At 47.6% G+C, this 19,664-nt stretch overlaps 1 protein-coding gene across 1 annotated transcript in view; it reads right to left on the bottom strand.

Annotated features, from left to right (window-relative positions):
* LOC137432960 (zinc finger C2HC domain-containing protein 1B) overlaps positions 1 to 19,444 on the bottom strand; it is a 50,036-nt gene extending 30,592 nt beyond the window's left edge. Inside the window, exons 1-3 of the mRNA XM_078783774.1 lie at positions 19,306 to 19,444; positions 4,947 to 5,002; positions 1,748 to 1,870 (exon numbers count right to left, since the gene is read on the bottom strand). Coding sequence (XP_078639900.1) covers positions 1,748 to 1,870; positions 4,947 to 5,002; positions 19,306 to 19,354 — 228 coding nt within the window. The 5' untranslated portion in view covers positions 19,355 to 19,444. The remainder of the gene's footprint in view (positions 1 to 1,747; positions 1,871 to 4,946; positions 5,003 to 19,305) is intronic.
* Between the last annotated feature and the right edge of the window lie 220 nt (positions 19,445 to 19,664).

The raw sequence follows: 19,664 nt of genomic DNA, 5'->3' as shown, positions 1-19,664 counted from the left end.
GGAGTTAGCAATGCGTCGGATGCATAACATAACATAACGTCGGATGTCCTATCCCATAGGCCAGGGTCTTGTGGATGGCCTTTGTGACATTGGTATATCAGTGAATCATAATTATATGTTGTGGTCAAGAGTATATTATTATGGGTACATAATATGGGTACGTATTTTGTGCAAGTCCTTCACGAACCTGCTGACAATGCCTAACGTTTGAATGAAGGTGGCACAGAAATGTGGAATTTATTGGTTCATCGTTTGCCATTCGCCTTTTTTTTTTTTTTACCCAAGTCTTAAGGATGGAGACTGGTTCGAGAGTTCAGCCTTCAGATTGACCAGATGTTTTCTGGCACTTGAAAAAAAGGACACTTATTGTGGGTATTGTAGAATAATCTGTGGTTGCCTTTGGTCATATGTGCCTTTCATGAAAAGTAGGCAAGTTGTTTGAAGACGACCACCACACCACAGGATTCAGTGTACCAGGGGTAAGAGTTTGGGTGCAATAGCTGCAGATAAGATGGGATAAATTTGTGCATGAGAACAACAGGCCTTTGTGGAAGAATTCCCTAGCAGCATCAATTTTGGGTACAGAGGAGATAAAAGATAAAAGCCCAGAATGTTTTCAAATAATGGGGTTTTTTTTCCATTTATATTTCGTTTTTTTAACATGCAGTTTAAGATTCCAAAGCCTGATATTACTTATTATTGCTTTATCATAAGAATGGACTTCAGTGACATGTGAAATGGGATTTTAGGTGGAATTTTCTGGAAATTGGCATATAAGCATCAGCATGTATTTAGAACCCCCACTTCCAATAACCCATAATTAGCACCTCCCCCTACCCCCCTCTTTCCCCATGCTCATTTAATTTCCTGGATCCAAGCCTGTTGCACAGGCAAAAAATTGACTTTTAGGTGACCATGACCTTTTGACCCAAAAAGCAATAGGCCTCACTGGCCCAATATGCAAACCCTGCTCAAATCTCAAGTCAGGCAGATGGAAATTGACAATTTTGTGACTTTGACCGTTGTCCTGTCGATCTGAAAAACAATCGGTTTCTAACATTGATTGGTGAACCAATTTGGTGACGCTATATGCAAATTCTTAAAATTTCAGGTCAATCGGATAAAAATTGCCAATTTTATGTGATGCTGACCTTTGACCAATTTATTATTTTGTCTTCTCTATATATAATAAAGTTTTGTTGAAAATTTGATAACAAATGTCAAATGGTAAAAACGTTACGAGACAGGCAGACAGCCAAACACACACACAAAAGCAATTGTAAAGCCCGTCTCCCACTGCCTGGGAGAAAGGCTAATGAAAAGGCAGGATAATAATGATCCCATTACTTCAAATACAGATTACCTCGTCTTTTGCAGAACTTAAAATCCCCCTTTATCGTTGATTTCCCTTGCCCTTTCAAAATCTTAGTCTGTATGCAAATTTGATTGGTCATGATGATGTAAAATGCCGTAATATTTTTCCAAGTACAGGTACAGATCAAAAATTCGATTTGTGTTCTAGAGTGTTCAAGTATATAATTAAATTTAACCCATTAAGCAATGTTGGGCCACGACTGGCACATACATTTAAGTATTCAAATAACAATGCTGCAATCCAAACAAATCACCTCATGGCTGAAGCTAATTGCCAATGCCATACTGCATTGCCATCCTTCATGCATTTGCAGACGATACAGTAAAGGTAGAAGCCGAGAGCATTATAAATCCCAAAGACTCAAAATGAAACCTGAGGTGGCTGGGGCAATGGAGGTACATATGGGATGTCCGTGCCCTCAAAGCGTTGTCTCTGAGCATTGAAAACTTTCCGTTTCTTGGTGGAATACTTGCGGCAAATTTTCTCATGCTTTTTCTGTAGGGTGGGGGGGGGGGGCAGAGGTGAGGGAAGGGGGCAGTAAGATTAAATTCGGTAAATCATAGCAGAAATTTCATGTTCTATACGATTCATCAAACTCTCCTCCAAGCCTTGCAGCCTGCGTTTGAATCTCGGCACAGCTACAAACTATCATCCTGATGTTTCATCAAACTATCAAGATTCATCAATGTGTGTACCGTCCCTTAGTGGACATTAAACGGGTGTCCTGTCTGCCACATTCGTTGGTAGATGATAAAGATACCATGCTACCATGGTATCCTTAGTGAAGCGTAGACGAACTATCGCTCGGCACTATGGACAAATTCCTGCCCTAAATACTGTAGGGAAGGCAATGGTAAATCACCAAATATAACCCTTACTTCGGAAATTGCTTCAGCGACACAGACACTGTGACAGAGTATTGTATATCAGAAGAAGATATGGATTCATGACAGATTCATATGAGAAATGGCAAAACCTAGAAAATATAATTTGACGTGAATGCGTCAATGGAGATGCCTCCGCCAAAGGTCACATGACATTCACCCCCAAAATGTAATCAGTTCATTTTTGCATCATAGTACATTCTTGTATGAAGTTTGGTCAAAATCTCTTCAGCGGTTCACATGTTATCACGGTAATGAAAATCTGCTATGCACACAAGGACGGGTGGACAAACCGAAACATAATGCCTTTAGCTGCGGAGGGATTAAAAGAAAAGTAAGCAGACAATTGATGCAAAAATGTTTTGGTACCATTCTTCATCTCTCTGACCATAACAGAGATAATGGACTAACCTAAACACTAATTGATTACAAATCTGCAAGTGCAAAAGACTAAATTTGTAAATCCTCTTCAAATTTCAAGTCAATCGGATGAAAATTGAGGGTTTTAGAAATTACACCTAAGTTGTTGTTGACCTTTGGCCTGTTGACCTTCAGGCATATGTTGACCTCTAAAATAATTGGTGGTTGGATTCACTGCACCGATATGCAAATCCTTTCGAATTTCAAGTAAATCAGATGAAAATTGACAATTTTAGAAATTTGGCTTATGGTGACCTTTTGGCTTATGTTGACCTCAAAAATAATTGGTGGTCGACTGAAGATGTCTCTAAACTGGCCTCTAAAGACAGCTATTGTACAAAAAGTAAGAGTCTACTTGGGGCACTTCTCAGCTCCAATCAGCATGTACATGTACTACAGTGTCACTTACAAATAATGGGAATTGCTGTCACTTGCCGTGATGGTGCGAAATATGACTTCATTGGTGGCTGGCACGCATATCCCAGTTTACAACAACAACAACATGCATTTTAAGGCCATTTTCCCTGCTAGAGCGGGGGTTAGCCTAAATCAGTTTTGGTTAGCGGTTAGCGGTTTTGGATTGGTTAGCAGCATTCCCAGTTTGCAATATCAAATATCTCTGGAAAGGAGCCGAAGGTGCAGGATACGCAGGATTATACGCAATTTTACATTACAGGCAGGCTGGTGGTGTCTGCCATTGATTAGATCTTGCACCTTCTACATGCCCCTCTGGGATCACAGAATTGCATGTACCACGTATACAAAGATTGATAGGGACATGTATTCTTTGTTTCGCTCCATTATCCCTAGCCTATAGAGAGGACGTAAAGCCGGATTTTCCATCTGAAAGCATTCGCTGGTGGAAGTTCAAGACGCCACAGCACATTCGAAAAGGGAAGTCTTTGTGAGCTGCTTCCATAGAATTGAAATGAGTGAAGAATGTGGAGGGGAAATTAAGACGGTTAACATTGAGGAGAACAGCAATGTCAGGAATGATAAAGATCTGGAAAGAAAAAGATGGGACAATACAAACCAAGAGGCTGATGAATGCTCTGGTATTTCCAGTTGCAATGTATGGATGCAAGTCGCGGGCAAAAAAAAGTAAGAAAGGAAGAAGATTGCCAAATTTGAAATGTGGTGTTGGAGACTAAAATTTTTATGAAAAAAAAAATTACACCACCGTGTATATTAGAAACGCTGATTCTAAAACAAAAACTGTTATACTCTGGACAAACCGTGCGTGCATAAAATTAGTCTGGAAAAGTCGACCATGCTGGATGTGCTTGAGGAAAGCAGAGGAATAGACAGACCTTGCATGTGCTCGATGATTGGAGTAAAGGCTTCAACCAAGCTGCCTCTGCTAGAGCTTCAGGAAGTAGTATAGGATAGGGATGTTTGGAGAAATCTGACCGATTAATGTCAATCGAAGTGTTAGTTGATGGAACTAAACACCAAGCAAACTTCAAATTCTCACCTGCTGGAAGGATACTTCTGCAGCACCCTGTAATGTAGTATGTGTCCTGCCTAATGTAAATTTGCAACTATAGAAACGTTCATGACAAGTCGTGAGCTGTCTCTGCACCTTCTGGCATAACATAATAATAATAATAATAATAATACTTTTATACGAATAATAATACCAAGTATTTTCCATTCTGATCCCTCAGTGACCACCGTGACCACCACCACCACTGCAATACCTTTCTCCCATCGTGTAAAGTGGTACGGTCCCCAACCAAATGTCCCCAATACGAGTAGTTACGTACGATATTATTCCATTATTAACTCCAGATTTACAATATCCTGGTCATTATATAATCTCTTTGTCCAACGCCTTCTTAAGACTTAATACCACTATTAATTTGCAATTGGGCACTCGCTTTGACACCAATACAATTTTTTTTTTAATTTAAGACCCTAGGCATCAAAAAATAAAATTGAACAAATAGTTTAAAATGGAGCACCTCGCCACCATTAGAGCATATCAATTGCATCAGATGTGCCAATAAATGTGAATTGGTGCTCGCAGCCTGCCAGCTCGATGAAAGAAGATGCCATTTGCATTTTGCTGCTTCCATCCTCACCCCGTTTAGAATTCAATGCGAGCACCAGCGACTTGCTGGTGTGTGTAAACACGTATGCTGCTTGTATAAATTACAGCCACTCAGAGAAGGTGCTAAGCATTTTTTTTTTCTCTCTAAAACTTTATTCTGGCAGCAGGGGGAAAGCAAGTGGAAGTGACTTGATTCTGAACTAAAATGGCTCACCAGATTTTGCACTTGGAAGGTCCGTTTACAGACAACGCAAGGCACCAGGTGAAGCTCTGCAAGCACGTAGAGTGACAGAACAAGGAATTATAACACAAGACTGGATGGGCAAGCACATTGATCCCCGTTTATATTTAACAACACAAATGATGACTGTAAAGCAAACATTTAATATGCAGTTTTCTCCATACTTTCATACACTTCTGTACATTGGCAAAGTATCCTCTATTCACGAGTCGGTAGATGGTGTGCACTGATTGAATGAAGAAACAAAGTAGGTTTTTTTATTTGGGAAGGGTGGGAGCAAGAGTACGAGGAGAGTGATCCACAATATTGCTGTAGTCTTCAGACTCATCCCATTGCTCGGTCCAAATCCGACAAACTGCGTCGAAGCGGTCATACCAGCCAACTGATTTTTGTGCTGCAAGCCAGATTATGGGCCTGTTTGCCACGATACCTGGCTCCAATGGAACACCCGAGTTAAACGACACACTATTCAGTGCCGTACGTCCATTCACACCAATTATCAATCCGAGTGAAATTGCAGGATGCGGGCACAGTCCCGTCCTGAGCACTAATCGCATGAACCCAATCTGTCTTAACGGATGTGTATAACAAAAAGTAGTGAACAGACACTCAAATCACCCAAACACTAAGTGATTTTAAAAGGTGTATATGAACAGATAAAGGGTGGGAATACAGTCAGCAACACAATTATTCTTTACTAGTCCGGCAGATATGTGAAGAATTGTGGTAGAATTGTGCCTTTGATGATACAAGCATGAAACTTGGCACACAGTTAGGGCATACCCTTACAGTGAAATTTGGATGTAGGGGCATTCCAGATTTCTCCTTGGCCCAAAATGGCGGCCATTTTACAAAATGGCGGCTAAGAAGGACATATTTACCTATTATTTCAGACTTGTCATTTGTGCTGCTATTGAAACACAATGTAATGAGCATATTATAAATTGTCATGTACATGCTATGCAATACCTTCATACTGGGTTCAAAATTGGAATCTACGGTGGCCTATAAGGGGCAGAACAAATGGTTTACCATTGCAATAGACAGGACTGGTCTAGCGGTTTAATTATTTAACTTTGCATGACTATCTGATTTCTCCTGGGTGTAATTTTGGTTCAATACCTTTATATGAACAACTTTGATGTAGCTTTATGAACTTTCCTATCATAGACTAGGTGACTATAAGGAACAATGCAAGGCTAGTGAAAAGTTACGAAAGCGAATTACTATATTTATGATAATAATGTATGTATTTCTTTTTCAGATGATAACTCGACTGCACTGCACCTTCGCTCATTGACTGTAGTAGCTACCTAGATTTGGTTCCCAATTTGTATATTGATTGGATGGTGGTGGTGGATAATGCTTAATTGACAATGGCCAACAAAAATTTCAAGCTATTAGACCCCCAAAGCCCTAGTACATCTGGAACAAACATGCCTTATCTGACAGATTGGGAGAAGTGTGTGTTATGTCAGGAGGTCACCGATGAGGCCCTTGCCTGTCCAGCTGATTCCAAGCGAACCACAGGGTCCGGATACCAAACTCTTGCAGATTATCTCCTCACCTTCAGCCAGATGGGCTGCCTGCCAAAATCTCTAGAACTGTCCCGCCTGGACGATGGTGAAGGTATCCAGTCAACCTTCCAGAGCCACAAGGCTAAGTGGCATGATTCATGCAGACTGAAATACAACAAAACTGAACTGCATCGGGCACAAAAAAGAGAAACGTCTAGTGAAGAAACCGCAAGTGTCTCAAGAAAGTACACCCGTCACAGAGTACATGTAGACCACACACAGCCACAGCCTGAAAAGTGTTTCTTTTGTGACAAACCAGCGGGTACTAATTCTCTGCGAAAAGCTTCCACCTTCGACCTCGATAAACATGTCAGGACAGCTGCCCTGAAACTAGGAGATCAGGCACTTCTTGCTAAACTGAGTGCAGGTGACCTTATAGCACAAGATGCACAGTACCACGTGAAGTGTCTGGTGTCACTTTATAACAAAGCAAGGGCCACAAGCACAACACTGAATGAACAAGATGATATCAATCACGGTATAGCACTTGGAGAGCTAGTACAGGTAACTGATTATTGTGTTTGAACTGTGGACAGTTATATGTGTACCTAAATAACCAAGACTTGTTAACTTGTGTGGACTTGTTTGTTCTTAATTGTGTTCATTATCTTGCATTTTGACAGGTGGCTGGAGCAGATGGAGAAGACAGTGCTATCTGACACACCACTTAAGGGAGACGAGACAGTATCATGGGCTGGATACCATGCCAGCAAGCAGTCTATTCCAGAAGAACCAGAGTGTAGTGTGGCCTTAACTTCATTGCTGCCTCTCTTCTATGACCAGGCAAAATCTGTGGCAATGATTCGTCACTCCATGGATGTCATCAAGAAAGCAATCGATATTCTGAATCCAGGTCAGATCCCTGTAATCACACTTGATCAGCCACTGTACACACTTGCCAAACAGATCCAATGGAGATGGCCAGAAACACACGGAGAAGATCACTTCGTCATGGTCTTTGGTGGACTCCATATTGAGATGGCAGCATGGAAAACCCTCGGTGACCTTCTGGATAGCAGTGGGTGGACAGGCGTTCTGATGCTTGCAGGGGTTGCTACAAGTGGTACTGCTGATTCCTTCCTGAAAGTGACCCATGTGACACGTACACGACGAGCACACCAAGTCACAGCCAGTACTCTCTATCTTCTCCTGAAGGAAGCCTACAGCCAGTACACCAGTGGACTAGATGAGGGACAGGATACGATACCACTAGATGACTGGTGCGGTGAACAAGCCAATGCAAGTCCACAGTTTCAGTTCTGGTTCCTAATTATGCAGCTAGAACTGGCAGTCCTGATCTATGTGAGATCCGTCCGTGAAGGAAACTTCCAACTGTACACTGATGCTCTGACCAAGCTTGTACCATGGTTCTTCGCCTTGGGACATACAAACTATGCCAGGTGGATCCCAGTTCACTTGCGCGACATGGTGACACTTGCAACAAAGCATCCAACTGTATACGCACAGTTTCTGGCAGGAAACTTCACCATGAAGAAGACTACACGTGCATTCTCTGCCATAGCCTTAGACCAGGCACACGAGCAAAATAATGCATTGGTGAAAGGTGATGGAGGGGCTGTAGGTCTTACGGAGAATGCTGCAGCTTTGCGCCGATGGATGGTGTCTGGTCCAGAGATGGCCAAACTGATCTATAAGTTCGAGGCCACAACAGAAAAAAGAATTAGGAAAACTGAACTAAAACACCATGAACAGACAAAGCACACGCAGGTAGCCTTTGCTCGAGATGTGAGAGCACTCACCCGTGTCATAGGAGAGATGGGGAACCCATTCTGTGACGACAGCAAAGATCTCTTGGTGCTAGACAGCAGAGACCTGGCAGACCCAGCAGTCATCAACACCCTTTACCAGATCGAGAAGCTGGGAAAAGAACAGTATGACACATATGTGAACGAGAGGCTTGTACATCAGACAAAGCCTATCACTGACCCAATAAAAAGAAACAATCTCCCTCTCTTCAGCCGACCCCCAGTCAGAGAGAAGTCAAGAACAGAGTTGAAGGTGGTATCTCTGAAGAATGACTGCGTTCTGTTCTCCAGGCTGTTTATTGCATCCCAGACACGGAATGGAGATCTTGATGAATTCTTTGCACATGAAAACCAAGCTTGTCCCCCTGCATTGTCACAAATGGGCAAAATCCGGCTTGGAACCAAGTCTGATCTGGTTGGGTGCTTAGAAGATCTGATCACCTCATGGGAAAATGATGATGTAAGCCCCCCTGTTGAAGTCATGATCCTGGATGGAGCAGCCATCGTGAACATGCTGGCACCTCGTAATGCGAAGACCTTCTCTGAGTATGCATCACTAGTATTCTTGCCATACATCACATCTCAGATACAAAATAAGAGCAGGGTTGATATTATCTGGGATTAATATTTCCCAGACAGTTTGAAAGCCGACACCAGGAAGACGAGGGGTAAAGGCACCAGGAGACGAGTTGAGCCATCTAGTTCCATCCCTCGAAACTGGCAGGCCTTCCTTCGCATAGACGAGAACAAGGTGGAGTTGTTTGACTTTCTAGCAACGAGGATAGCAAACATTGAGACTGACAAGCAAATCGTCACCACAAACCACAAAGAAGTTTTTTGTACACAGCCACGAGATGTTACTGGTCTTTCCCCGTGTAGTCACGAGGAGGCAGATATAAGGATACTACTCCATGTCCAAGATGCAGTCAGACAGGGCTATACCAAGGTGTCAATCCGCACAGTGGACACAGATGTTTTGATCCTTGCAGTGGCAGCAACTGGATATCTTGACATCGATGAACTCTGGGTTGCTTTTGGCACAGGGAAGAATTTCAGGCACTTGGCAGCTCACAAGATGGCTGTGGCACTGGGACCAAACAAGTGCCGAGGGTTGCCATTCTTCCACGCCTTCACTGGGTGTGACACCGTGTCCTGCTTCGGCGGAAGGGGGAAGAAAACAGCATGGGAAACATGGAAAGCCTATGATGAGGTCACCTCAGCTTTCTGCGCACTGGCTGCCACACCAACCATTTCAACTGCAAATGACAACATGGATCCACTGGAGCGTTTTGTTGTTCTGCTCTACGATCGAACAAGCAGCCAGGAACATGTTAACGATGCCCGCAAGCATCTCTTCACCCAGACTGGTAGATCAATAGAGGCTATCCCACCAACGCAAGAAGCCCTCAGACAACACATCAAGAGAGCTGCCTACCAAGCCGGCTTTTGTTGGGGCCAGATGATGATTTGCGCACCTGAGCTCCCATCGCCAAGTGAATGGGGTTGGAAACAGAGTAATAACGGCTGGGGGATATATTGGACAACCCTCACAGAGGCAACTGAGGCATGCCGACAATTGATTAGATGTGGATGCAAGAAGGGTTGCAGGAAACAGTGCAAGTGTGTTAAGGCCGCACTCCAGTGCTCAGCTCTGTGTCACTGTGCAGGGGAGTGCACACGATAGTATACAGGAGGAATAACACACCTGTTACATATACACAAACATGTGGAAGACTGTTTTGTAGACTGTTTTATAGTGAAAGTCACTTCCACAGCGTTAATGTGGCATTTTCACTTCATTTCCATTGTGTTTCTGGAGTTTGCTCAAAATAGCTCAAAAAGTAATTATTTTTGTAAAGAATAAGGACCAAATAAATGTTATGTGAGTTTGTTGACATTTAATTATGATCTTACAACCTGTTTACGTGAAAAAAACATCATAGGTGTGCTTGAGCAATAAGTAAATCTAGTTTTATAGACATCGGTACTGTGTATCTTATTATCCGTAAACGGCCATTTTTAAAATGGCCGCCATTTTGTCCCTAGGAAAAGATTTGAATGCCCCTATATCCAAAAATCTTCCTAGTAGTATGCTCTATCAGTGTTCAAAATTTCATGCTTGTATCACCAAAAGCACAATTTTTTCACATATCTGCTGGGCTATACTAGCAAAAGTACCCGGCGATGCCGGGTAACAACGAGTCACTTCCTGACAGGAATATGAAGAGAGGGGGAAGGAGAGGAGGGAGGGAGAGGGCGGTGGGGAGGAGAGGAGGGAGGGAGAGGGCGGTGGGGAGGAGAGGAGGGATCGGAAGGGAAAGGGGAGGGGGAGGAGAGAGAAGGAGGGGGGAAAAGAGGGTGAGGGAGGGGCGGGTTAGTATATCGCACAAAAATGTTTGTCAATGGGTACGTAAAAACAAAAAGGGAACTCTATCTACTGTAACGCCTTGCAAAAGCAGCCTGCATAGTGTTCACCAAGTGGTGGTTAATCATATTCAAAAAGGGTGATAGAACACACCCAAACTTCCCCGGCCTTGTGACTAATTAATTAAGTACACAGGCATTTCTGACTCCATTTGTAAAGCACTCCAGCAAGCACTCCAATGAAATGGGTGATAAGGAACAGCTGGCTTGGCAAGCAATAGCAAGCTGATTGCTTCTGGTTGAAATGGCCGAGGAATTTTAAAAACAGATCGCAGGTACAGTGGAGAGACACCCTATCCCATGGAAGTATTAATTAAGTTTGAAAATTATTAAGTTAAAATGGTTAAATAAATAAATAAATAACCCCAAAAGGAGAACGACAGCCTCGCTTAAATAAATGAATATATATACTTAGCTATAAAAATCACTAGATATGATAAATTGTCAGATTTCACTCCAGATTTGGACATTTATTTAGTCTACAGGATCCAATCCTCATATCTGAATCCAGGTTTTTATGATATGCTTCAATTATGTAATGATAAATCGATCGTGTTTCCAAGGCAAGGCATGTTTGAATAGGCCGAAACAAAATGGCGGCTTAAGAACTAAGCGAGTGGCAGTGGGCTGACAAATATGGCGGACCACCATATTTGTAAGGCTTTTTTGGGTTTTTTTCTCATGAGCTCCTCGTTAATCATCTTCAAATAGGGTGTTATAACACACCCAAACACCCAGTTTTCATCATTGCAATCTGTTGGAGCTCCAGGTATATGCATGCAAAGTTTGGGGCCGCTAGGTTTCATGGGTTTGGAGTTATGGAGGAGACAAACGGACGGACACTGCCTTTTATTATTATTATAGATAACAAACCCCCATACATGCCCCGAGCATTAGACGATCAGCAGATTCCTTTTCGTATAAACCTTAAGGCCTCAGACACACCTCAGTAGAGAACCAAGAAAGAATGACAGGACAGAAATACCGCCAACTGCGTCTGGCAGAGCCAAGCTTGATTCAGGTGGAGACACACCATTTTTGGAGCTGTTAATCCCGCACACCAAACCCGACTCAAGAGGGGAAGTGGGTGCGGCCTGCTATGGGAACATGGCTGAAGGCAGGCAAATGCTTGTTTGGTTGAAACCTCAGAAGTCCACGTTCAGGCTTTGCTGCAAGCTATACCTGCCTCTAAACCCTCGTCACCCCCAACGAACCCTTCCCTCCCACCTCCCTCCCCCTGTTTTTGTGTCTCCCCATTATCTCCTCAGCCATGACCAACATCACTAGCACTTCCCCTCTCGGCCGTTATTGGCCAGGGACTTGATCTGTGCACAGGGGCAACACTTCCCCGGCCTTACACAGAGTTTGGGCTGGTGGCCGGTGTGGCTTTTCTTGCTTAACCTCGTGCATGAGGGCCTGCCAATACACTTTAAAGCTCTTAAAATATGGATTACAAAGAGGAGTACATTAAAAATGATGTCAAGGAATCATGGTTTTAGATGCACTCATGCACACACCAGGTGGGAGGGGTTGAGGGATAGAAAGAAGACACTGTAGCGGTTGCCGCTGAACATACACAATCGCCTTACACCAGCCGAGGACGCAACCACGGAGCGATCGCTGTGCCGGGCTCGCCCAGACCGCCCGGAGACGCTCAGTCTCGCCTTTCCCGGGCATGCCCGGACTCGCCTTTCCCGGGCTCGCCCGGCCCGTCCGGCGACACCCAGTCTCGCCGTTCCCGGGCATGTCCAGGCACGCCCGGCCCGTCCGGCGACACCCAGTCTCGCCGTTCCCGGGCATGTCCAGACTCGTCCAGGTCTCCCGGACACGCCCAGTCACGCCTTTTAAGGGCAAATGCTCCGGCATGAGATATTTGAGTGCTTGTATATAATGCTGCCCGATAAACGGGCTTTTCAGTTTTACCCAAGTTGATTTGATGCAATAAAGAAACTCGGACGAATTCCAGCTTTTTGTCGCGTCCATTCTTTCGATTCGAGTTGGAGCACAGCTCCTTCATTGGTGACCTACCGACATGGACACGGCAGTTGCCCTCAAACTGCCTACCTTCTGGGAGGCTCACGCGGCGGTTTGGTTCGCCCAGGCGGACTCCCAGTTCGCCCTGCGAGGCATCACCGCTGACGACACCCGCTTCCATCATGTGGTAGCAGCACTCGGCTCAGCCACCGCGGCCCGCGCCCTCAGCCTCCTCCAGCACCCGCCAGCCGCTGACAAGTACGGCGCGATCAAGAAGCTCCTCCTCGACGCTTTCGCCCTCTCATCGGCGGAACGCGCACGGCGCCTGCTCGACCTGCCCGAGCTCGGCGACACGCACCCATCCGAGCGAATGGATTACATGCTCTCGTTGCTCGGGGAGCATGCCCCGGATTTTCTTTTTCAAGAGCTGTTCCTCCGTCAGCTGCCTAGCCAGGTACGCCTCGCCCTGGCAAGCACGCAGATCACGGATCCCCGCGCCCTCGCCAGGGAAGCCGACAAGATCTCCTCGGCAGGCCAACGCATCGGGGCAGCGACCTGGAGCCCGCCGCCGTCCGAGCACCCGGCACGGTCGGCGGCCGAACTGCCGGCGCAATTGGCGGCCGCTACGCCGCGCCGACCGCCTCCAACATGACGACCGGGGCCTCCACCTGACCAGGCGTGGTGTTACTACGATGCCAGGTTCGGACAAAAGGCCCGGACATGCCGACCGCCGTGCACTTTCGGCAAGTCGGGAAACGGCCGGGCCGGCGTTCATTACCAGCCATGAGCGCCGGCCACACGGACAACTTACTTTTTATCAGGGACAAAGCGTCCAGACGGCGCTTCCTGTGTGACACCGGCGCCCAACTGAGCGTCATACCCGCCTCCGATCAGGACAGGCAGTCCGCGGTTTGCGGCCCCTCCTTGGTGGCGGCCAACGGATCGGCCATCCGCACCTTCGGCCCGCGCAACGTCACCCTCTGCTTCGGCAGCCAGCACTTTCATTGGACTTTTGTGACCGCAAGCGTGCCCATGGCTCTGCTGGGCGCCGACTTCCTCTGCGCACACGGGCTGCTGGTTGACGTCAAACGGCGTCGCCTTGTCAACGCCGAGACCTTCAGCTCCCTGGCATGCACGTTGAGCAGCTCCGCGCCGACCGAGCTAGCATGTGCCCTCCCGGCGGCGAACGAGTTTGCTCGCCTGCTCGCGGAGTTCCCGGCCCTCACGCGGCCGACGTTTCCGGCCGTCGCGGTACGACATGGTATCGAGCACCACATACCAACCACGGGCCCGCCGGTCTACGCCAGAGCCCGCCGCCTCGACCCAGCCAAGCTCGCCGTGGCCAAAGCCGAGTTCGATGCTTTGGAACACCTCGGCATCGTGCGGTGCTTCGATAGCGCGTGGGCTTCGCCACTACACATCATACCGAAGCCGGGGGGCGGCTGGCGCCCATGTGGCGACTACCGCCGCCTTAACGACGTTACCACCCCCGACAGGTATCCGATCCCGCACATTCAAGACTTCTCCGCCCGTTTGGCAGGACGGGTCATTTTTTCGAAGATCGATTTGATACGGGGATACCACCAGGTACCTGTCAGGCCGGCCGACGTCCCAAAAACGGCCGTCATCATGCCGTTCGGCTTATTCGAATTCCTTCGAATGCCATTTGGCCTCAAGAACGCGGCTCAGGCGTTCCAGCGCTTGATGGACGGCGTGCTGCGCGACCTGCCGTTCCTCTTCGTCTACCTGGACGACATCCTCGTCGCCAGCACGTCCCGGGACGAGTACCTCCTCCACCTCCGAACACTGTTCGGGCGCCCCAGCGAGCACGGCCTAATCGTCAACCCGGCCAAATGCCACTTCGGCACGACGGCCGTTGATTTTTTGGGCCACCACATCACCAAGAACGGGGCCGTGCCGCTGCCTACCAAGGTCGAGGCCATCACTGCGTTTCCGCGTCCCCGCTCCATCAAGGCCCTGCAGGAGATCCTCGGAATGGTGAATTTCTATCACCGCTTCGTGCCCCGCGCTGCTCTGCTCATGCGGCCCCTCTACGAAGCCCTCCGGGGCAAACCGGCCAAACACGACGTCATCTGGTCCGCAGCCATGGACGCGGCATTTACAAGCTCAAAGCGGGCCCTCGCCGATGCAACACTGCTCGCTCACCCGGTGCTCAACGCTCCCATCGCCCTCACCACGGATGCCTCCGACTACGCGGTGGGTGCCGTACATGAGCAATGGGTGAACGGGGTTTGGCAGCCACTCGCTTTTTTCAGCCGGCAACTCCGGCCGAACGAGCTCAAATATAGCACGTTTGACCGCGAGCTCCTCGGTCTACACCTGGCCGTTCGCCATTTCCGCCACCTCCTGGAGGGCCGACCCTTCATGGCTTTCGTCGACCACAAGCCGTTGGTTTACGCAATGGCCAAAGTCACGGAGCCGTGGTCGGCCCGCCAGCAGCGCCACCTCTCCGCCGTGTCGGAGTTTACCACGGACATCCGGCACGTCGCCGGCAAAGACAACGCCGTGGCCGACTGTCTTTCTCGGGCCAGCGCGAACGCGGTCCACCTCGGCGTGGACTTCGCACTTATGGCGGCTGACCAGACCACCGACACCACGGTGCAAGCTCTCCGGGCGGCGGACACGGGCCTCCGCCTGGCCGACGTCCCCTTCGCGGACACTGTCCTGCTCTGCGACGTCTCCCAAGGCCAGCCTCGCCCCATCGTGCCCGTTACCTGGCAACGCCGCATCTTCGCCTCCTTCCACGGCCTTTCCCACCCGGGCTGGAAAGCTTCCCAGAAGCTGGTGTCAGCGCGATTCGTCTGGCACGGCCTTCGACGGGATGTCCGCGATTGTACCAGCACCTGCACGGCCTGCCAACAGGCCAAGGTCCACCGACACACCCAGGCCCCGCTGGCACCTTTCACCCTGCCCGAACGGCGTTTCGACCATGTCAACGTGGACCTGGTGGGCCCCCTCCCCCCATCACGGGGTTTCACACACCTGCTCACCATGGTGGACAGGACCACCAGGTGGCCGGAGGCCGTTCCCCTCGTCTCCACCACCACCGCCGACGTGGCGCAGGCTTTCATCGCCACCTGGGTCGCCCGTTTCGGCGCACCGGCGGACATCTCTTCGGACCGCGGGCCGCAGTTCACCTCCGAGCTGTGGGGCGCGGTCGCCCGCAACCTGGGGGTCAGGCTCCACCATACCACGGCCTACCACCCCCAAGCCAACGGGTTGTGCGAGCGGTTCCACCGTTCCATGAAGGCCGCGCTCATGGCCGGCCTTCAGGATGGCGGCTGGACTGACCGGCTACAGTGGGTCCTTTTGGGCCTCCGCACGGCCCCCAAGGAGGACCTCCGGGCGTCCACCGCCGAGCTGGTCTACGGCCAGCCGCTACGCGTCCCGGGCGAATTCGTGCCCGATGCTACCAGTCCCTGGTCCGCAGCTCGCCAGCGCTCGGACCTCCAGGAGACCGCCGGACGGTTTGCCCCCGTGCCAACGTCCCACCACGGTGACCCCCAGTCCTACGTCCCCCCAACGCTTCGCACAGCGGAGTACATTTTTGTGCGTCGTGATGCACACCGGGGGCCACTCAGGCCGCCGTACGACGGACCCTTCCGGGTCCTGCGACGGGACGACAAGTCCTTCGTCATCGACGTCGGCGGCAGGTCGGACCGGATTTCGGTGGACCGCCTCAAGCCGGCGCACGTGGACATCGACCAACCACCTCGGTTGGCCCTTCCTCCGCGGCGAGGCCGCCCCCCGTCCACGGTGCCTCTCGCTCGACCACCCACCCCCACACTGCCCTCCCCCCCCCCACGACCCTCCAGGGGTCGCTTTAAATTGACCCTGCCGGTGCAAGTCGATTCTGGGGGGGCGTGTGTAGCGGTTGCCGCTGAACATACACAATCGCCTTACACCAGCCGAGGACGCAACCACGGAGCGATCCCTGTGCCGGGCTCGCCCAGACCGCCCGGAGACGCTCAGTCTCCCCTTTCCCGCGCATGCCCGGACTCGCCTTTCCCGGGCTCGCCCGGCGACACCCAGTCTCGCCGTTCCCGGGCATGTCCAGGCACGCCCGGCCCGTCCGGCGACACCCAGTCTCGCCGTTCCCGGGCATGTCCAGACTCGCCCAGGTCTCCCGGACACGCCCAGTCACGCCTTTTAAGGGCAAACGCTCCGGCATGAGATATTCGAGTGCTTGTATATAATGCTGCCCGATAAACGGGCTTTTCAGTTTTACCCGAGTTGATTTGATGCAATAAAGAAACTCGGACGAATTCCAGCTTTTTGTCGCGTCCATTCTTTCGATTCGAGTTGGAGCACAGCTCCTTCAACACCATCTTTATATACATAAAATGACACATAACTCGTGTCAAAATTAAATTACCTCATGCTTATGTGAATACATGCAATATGGGAAACAAATATCACTACATTATGCAAAGTTACCCCCTCAAGGCATTCCTACAACAATATGTTTGGATATTGGATGATATTGAATTGCCTCTGAATTGATTAGCCTCGGTTTGAATCTCGACCCAGCTATAAACTACCATTCCAGGGTTTTTAAAGCAGGAAGATTCATCAATGTGTGTGCCACCCCTCAGATTGACATTAAACTTGGCGTTCCATCTGCCAGCGTCAGTTGGTGGGCATTAACGATCCTATGATGTCCTTTATGAAGAGTAGGCGAGATATTGCTGGCACCACAGCCAAATTCCATATTCCTATCCGAACTACGTAGTCGATTGTCAAGCCTAGCCAGCTGGTTCGTGAAAGGCTTGGGCCAAAACCTTTCCCGACCAACCCAATAACAAGAAGACGTTGTGCAGAGCACGATACTTGCAAAATCCACCCCTCTCACCAAAAAAGTTTGCCATGGATAAATCAAATTGTCCATTTCATTAAGATTAAAATTGATGATCTTCATCAAAGCTCAGGTCATTGGATTAAAATTAATGATTTCTCAGATGAAAATTGATCATACTAAAAGTTTGACCTTGAGTTTACCTTTGACATTTTAACCTCAAAAATAGTTGTGTTCCCAATTCAGTGATTCATTATGTAATTGATGTTGAATTTCCAAGTTAATAGGATGAAAAGTGACGATTTTTCAGATGAAAATTGATGATTTTAGAAGTTTGATCTTGAGTTGACCTTTGACCTTAAAATAGTTGCTTTCCCAATTAATTGAAGCACTATGCAATTGCTGTTTAATTTTCACGTCAATCAGATGAAAATTTATGATTTTAGAAGTTTGACCTTACGTTGACCTTTTGACCTCAATAATAGTTGGTTTCCCAATTTAGTGACTCAATATGCAAATTCTGTTCAATTTCCAAGTCAATCAGATTAAAATTGATTTTGGAAGTTTGACCTTGAGTTGACATTTGACCTTAAAATAGTTGCTTTCCAATTCAGTGAGGCATTGTGCAATTGCTATTTAATTTTCAAGTCAATCAGATGAAAATTGATGATTTTGGAAGTTCATCCACCTCGAGTTGACCTTTGACCTCAAAAATAGTTGGTTTCCCAATTTCGTGACTTAATATGCAAATGATGTTCAATTTTCAGGTCAATCGGATGAAAAATTGCAATTTTACAAATTCGACCTAAGGATGATCTTTGACCTTTGACCTCAAAATATATGAGCTTCTTCCAATATGACCAATTGTACCAGTTGGTGAAGTTTCGTAACCGTCCTGAAATACAATACCCTAAATTACTCCCAAAACTCGAACCCTTGACATTCTCACTGATTTATCCACAATGGAAATAAACATTGTGCACCCTCATGTTGACTTGTGTGAAGTTGGCTTTTGATGAGGACCCGAGGGTGCATCTTTGGTATGAGCATGAGTACACCTCGACTTTGATCTCACATACCCCACCCCTCAAACAATGCGACCCTGGGGGAGTGGGTGGGGGGTTGCTAACCAGGGTTTAAACCAATGAAACTTCAGGGATCCTGTATCGTAATACTATAACACTAACACATACACACGATTGATGTTCAACTTATCTGCTCTTCCTCAAGGAGAGGGACCTGGGAAGCCCATGGGGAAAGTTAATTAAATTAAGGAATTATTTCAAACAAATAAATAAATAACATCATTGCAAACATAACGCTTCTTCTTCTTCTTCTTCTTCTTGCTGCACACAAATATGGCAAACGGTTAATGAACAAGGTTAATTACATTTTTACATCAAATCGCAATGAACGCACTTAGGGCATTAATAACACGTTATCTAACGGGGGACACTCGTTTTAACACGTACAACGTTCTCGTACGATTGTTCTGCATTGTGCAGCACGACGAAACCCGCCGTTTCACCGCCAGAGTTGCTACCCGCCAACCTTTCAAAAAAGCGATCTTTTAAATTTAATTTGAAATTAAACAAATATCTGACACGGTTATATAATTCGCCAAGTAGTACCATTTAATAAATATATCTCCACAATATATTTATTTTAATACGATCAAACGCCTGCAACGTCGGAATTGCTAACGATTGTCCCCTCAGACGAAAACAACGTCAAGCACACAAAATATGATTTTATTTTATCTTTGCTCTCCTTACCTTTTGGTTCCTCTTCCACAATGTCTCCCACACTCTCACCGCTATCCATGGCCTCGCTTGCCCCGAGTAACGGGCGAACTGGCCTAGCGCCCTAGGTTCTTCTTCCTCGTTTTATATATGCCTGCTCCTCTTCTTCATTGAGGCTATTCCTGAATAATAACTCCGAAGTGCCCGTTACTTTTTCTTTTTTTAATTTCCATTTTTACACAATCCTTCAAAATACAAATTTTTCTTATTTTCTGAATTTTCCCCTAATATGCTTGCCTTTGACTTGAGTCGACTTGCAATTATCATTGTTGAGCCAGATTAAAACAATCTGTTGTAAAGCATTTAAGGTTACATACAGTCTGTTGTATGGT

Source organism: Myxine glutinosa, chromosome 8 (genome assembly GCF_964187855.1).
Source record: "Myxine glutinosa chromosome 8, kmMyxGlut1.1, whole genome shotgun sequence".
NCBI classification, from domain to species: Eukaryota; Metazoa; Chordata; class Myxini; order Myxiniformes; family Myxinidae; genus Myxine; species Myxine glutinosa.
Note: the sequence above shows the minus strand (reverse complement) of the source record. Positions and strands in the feature narration are given on the sequence as shown.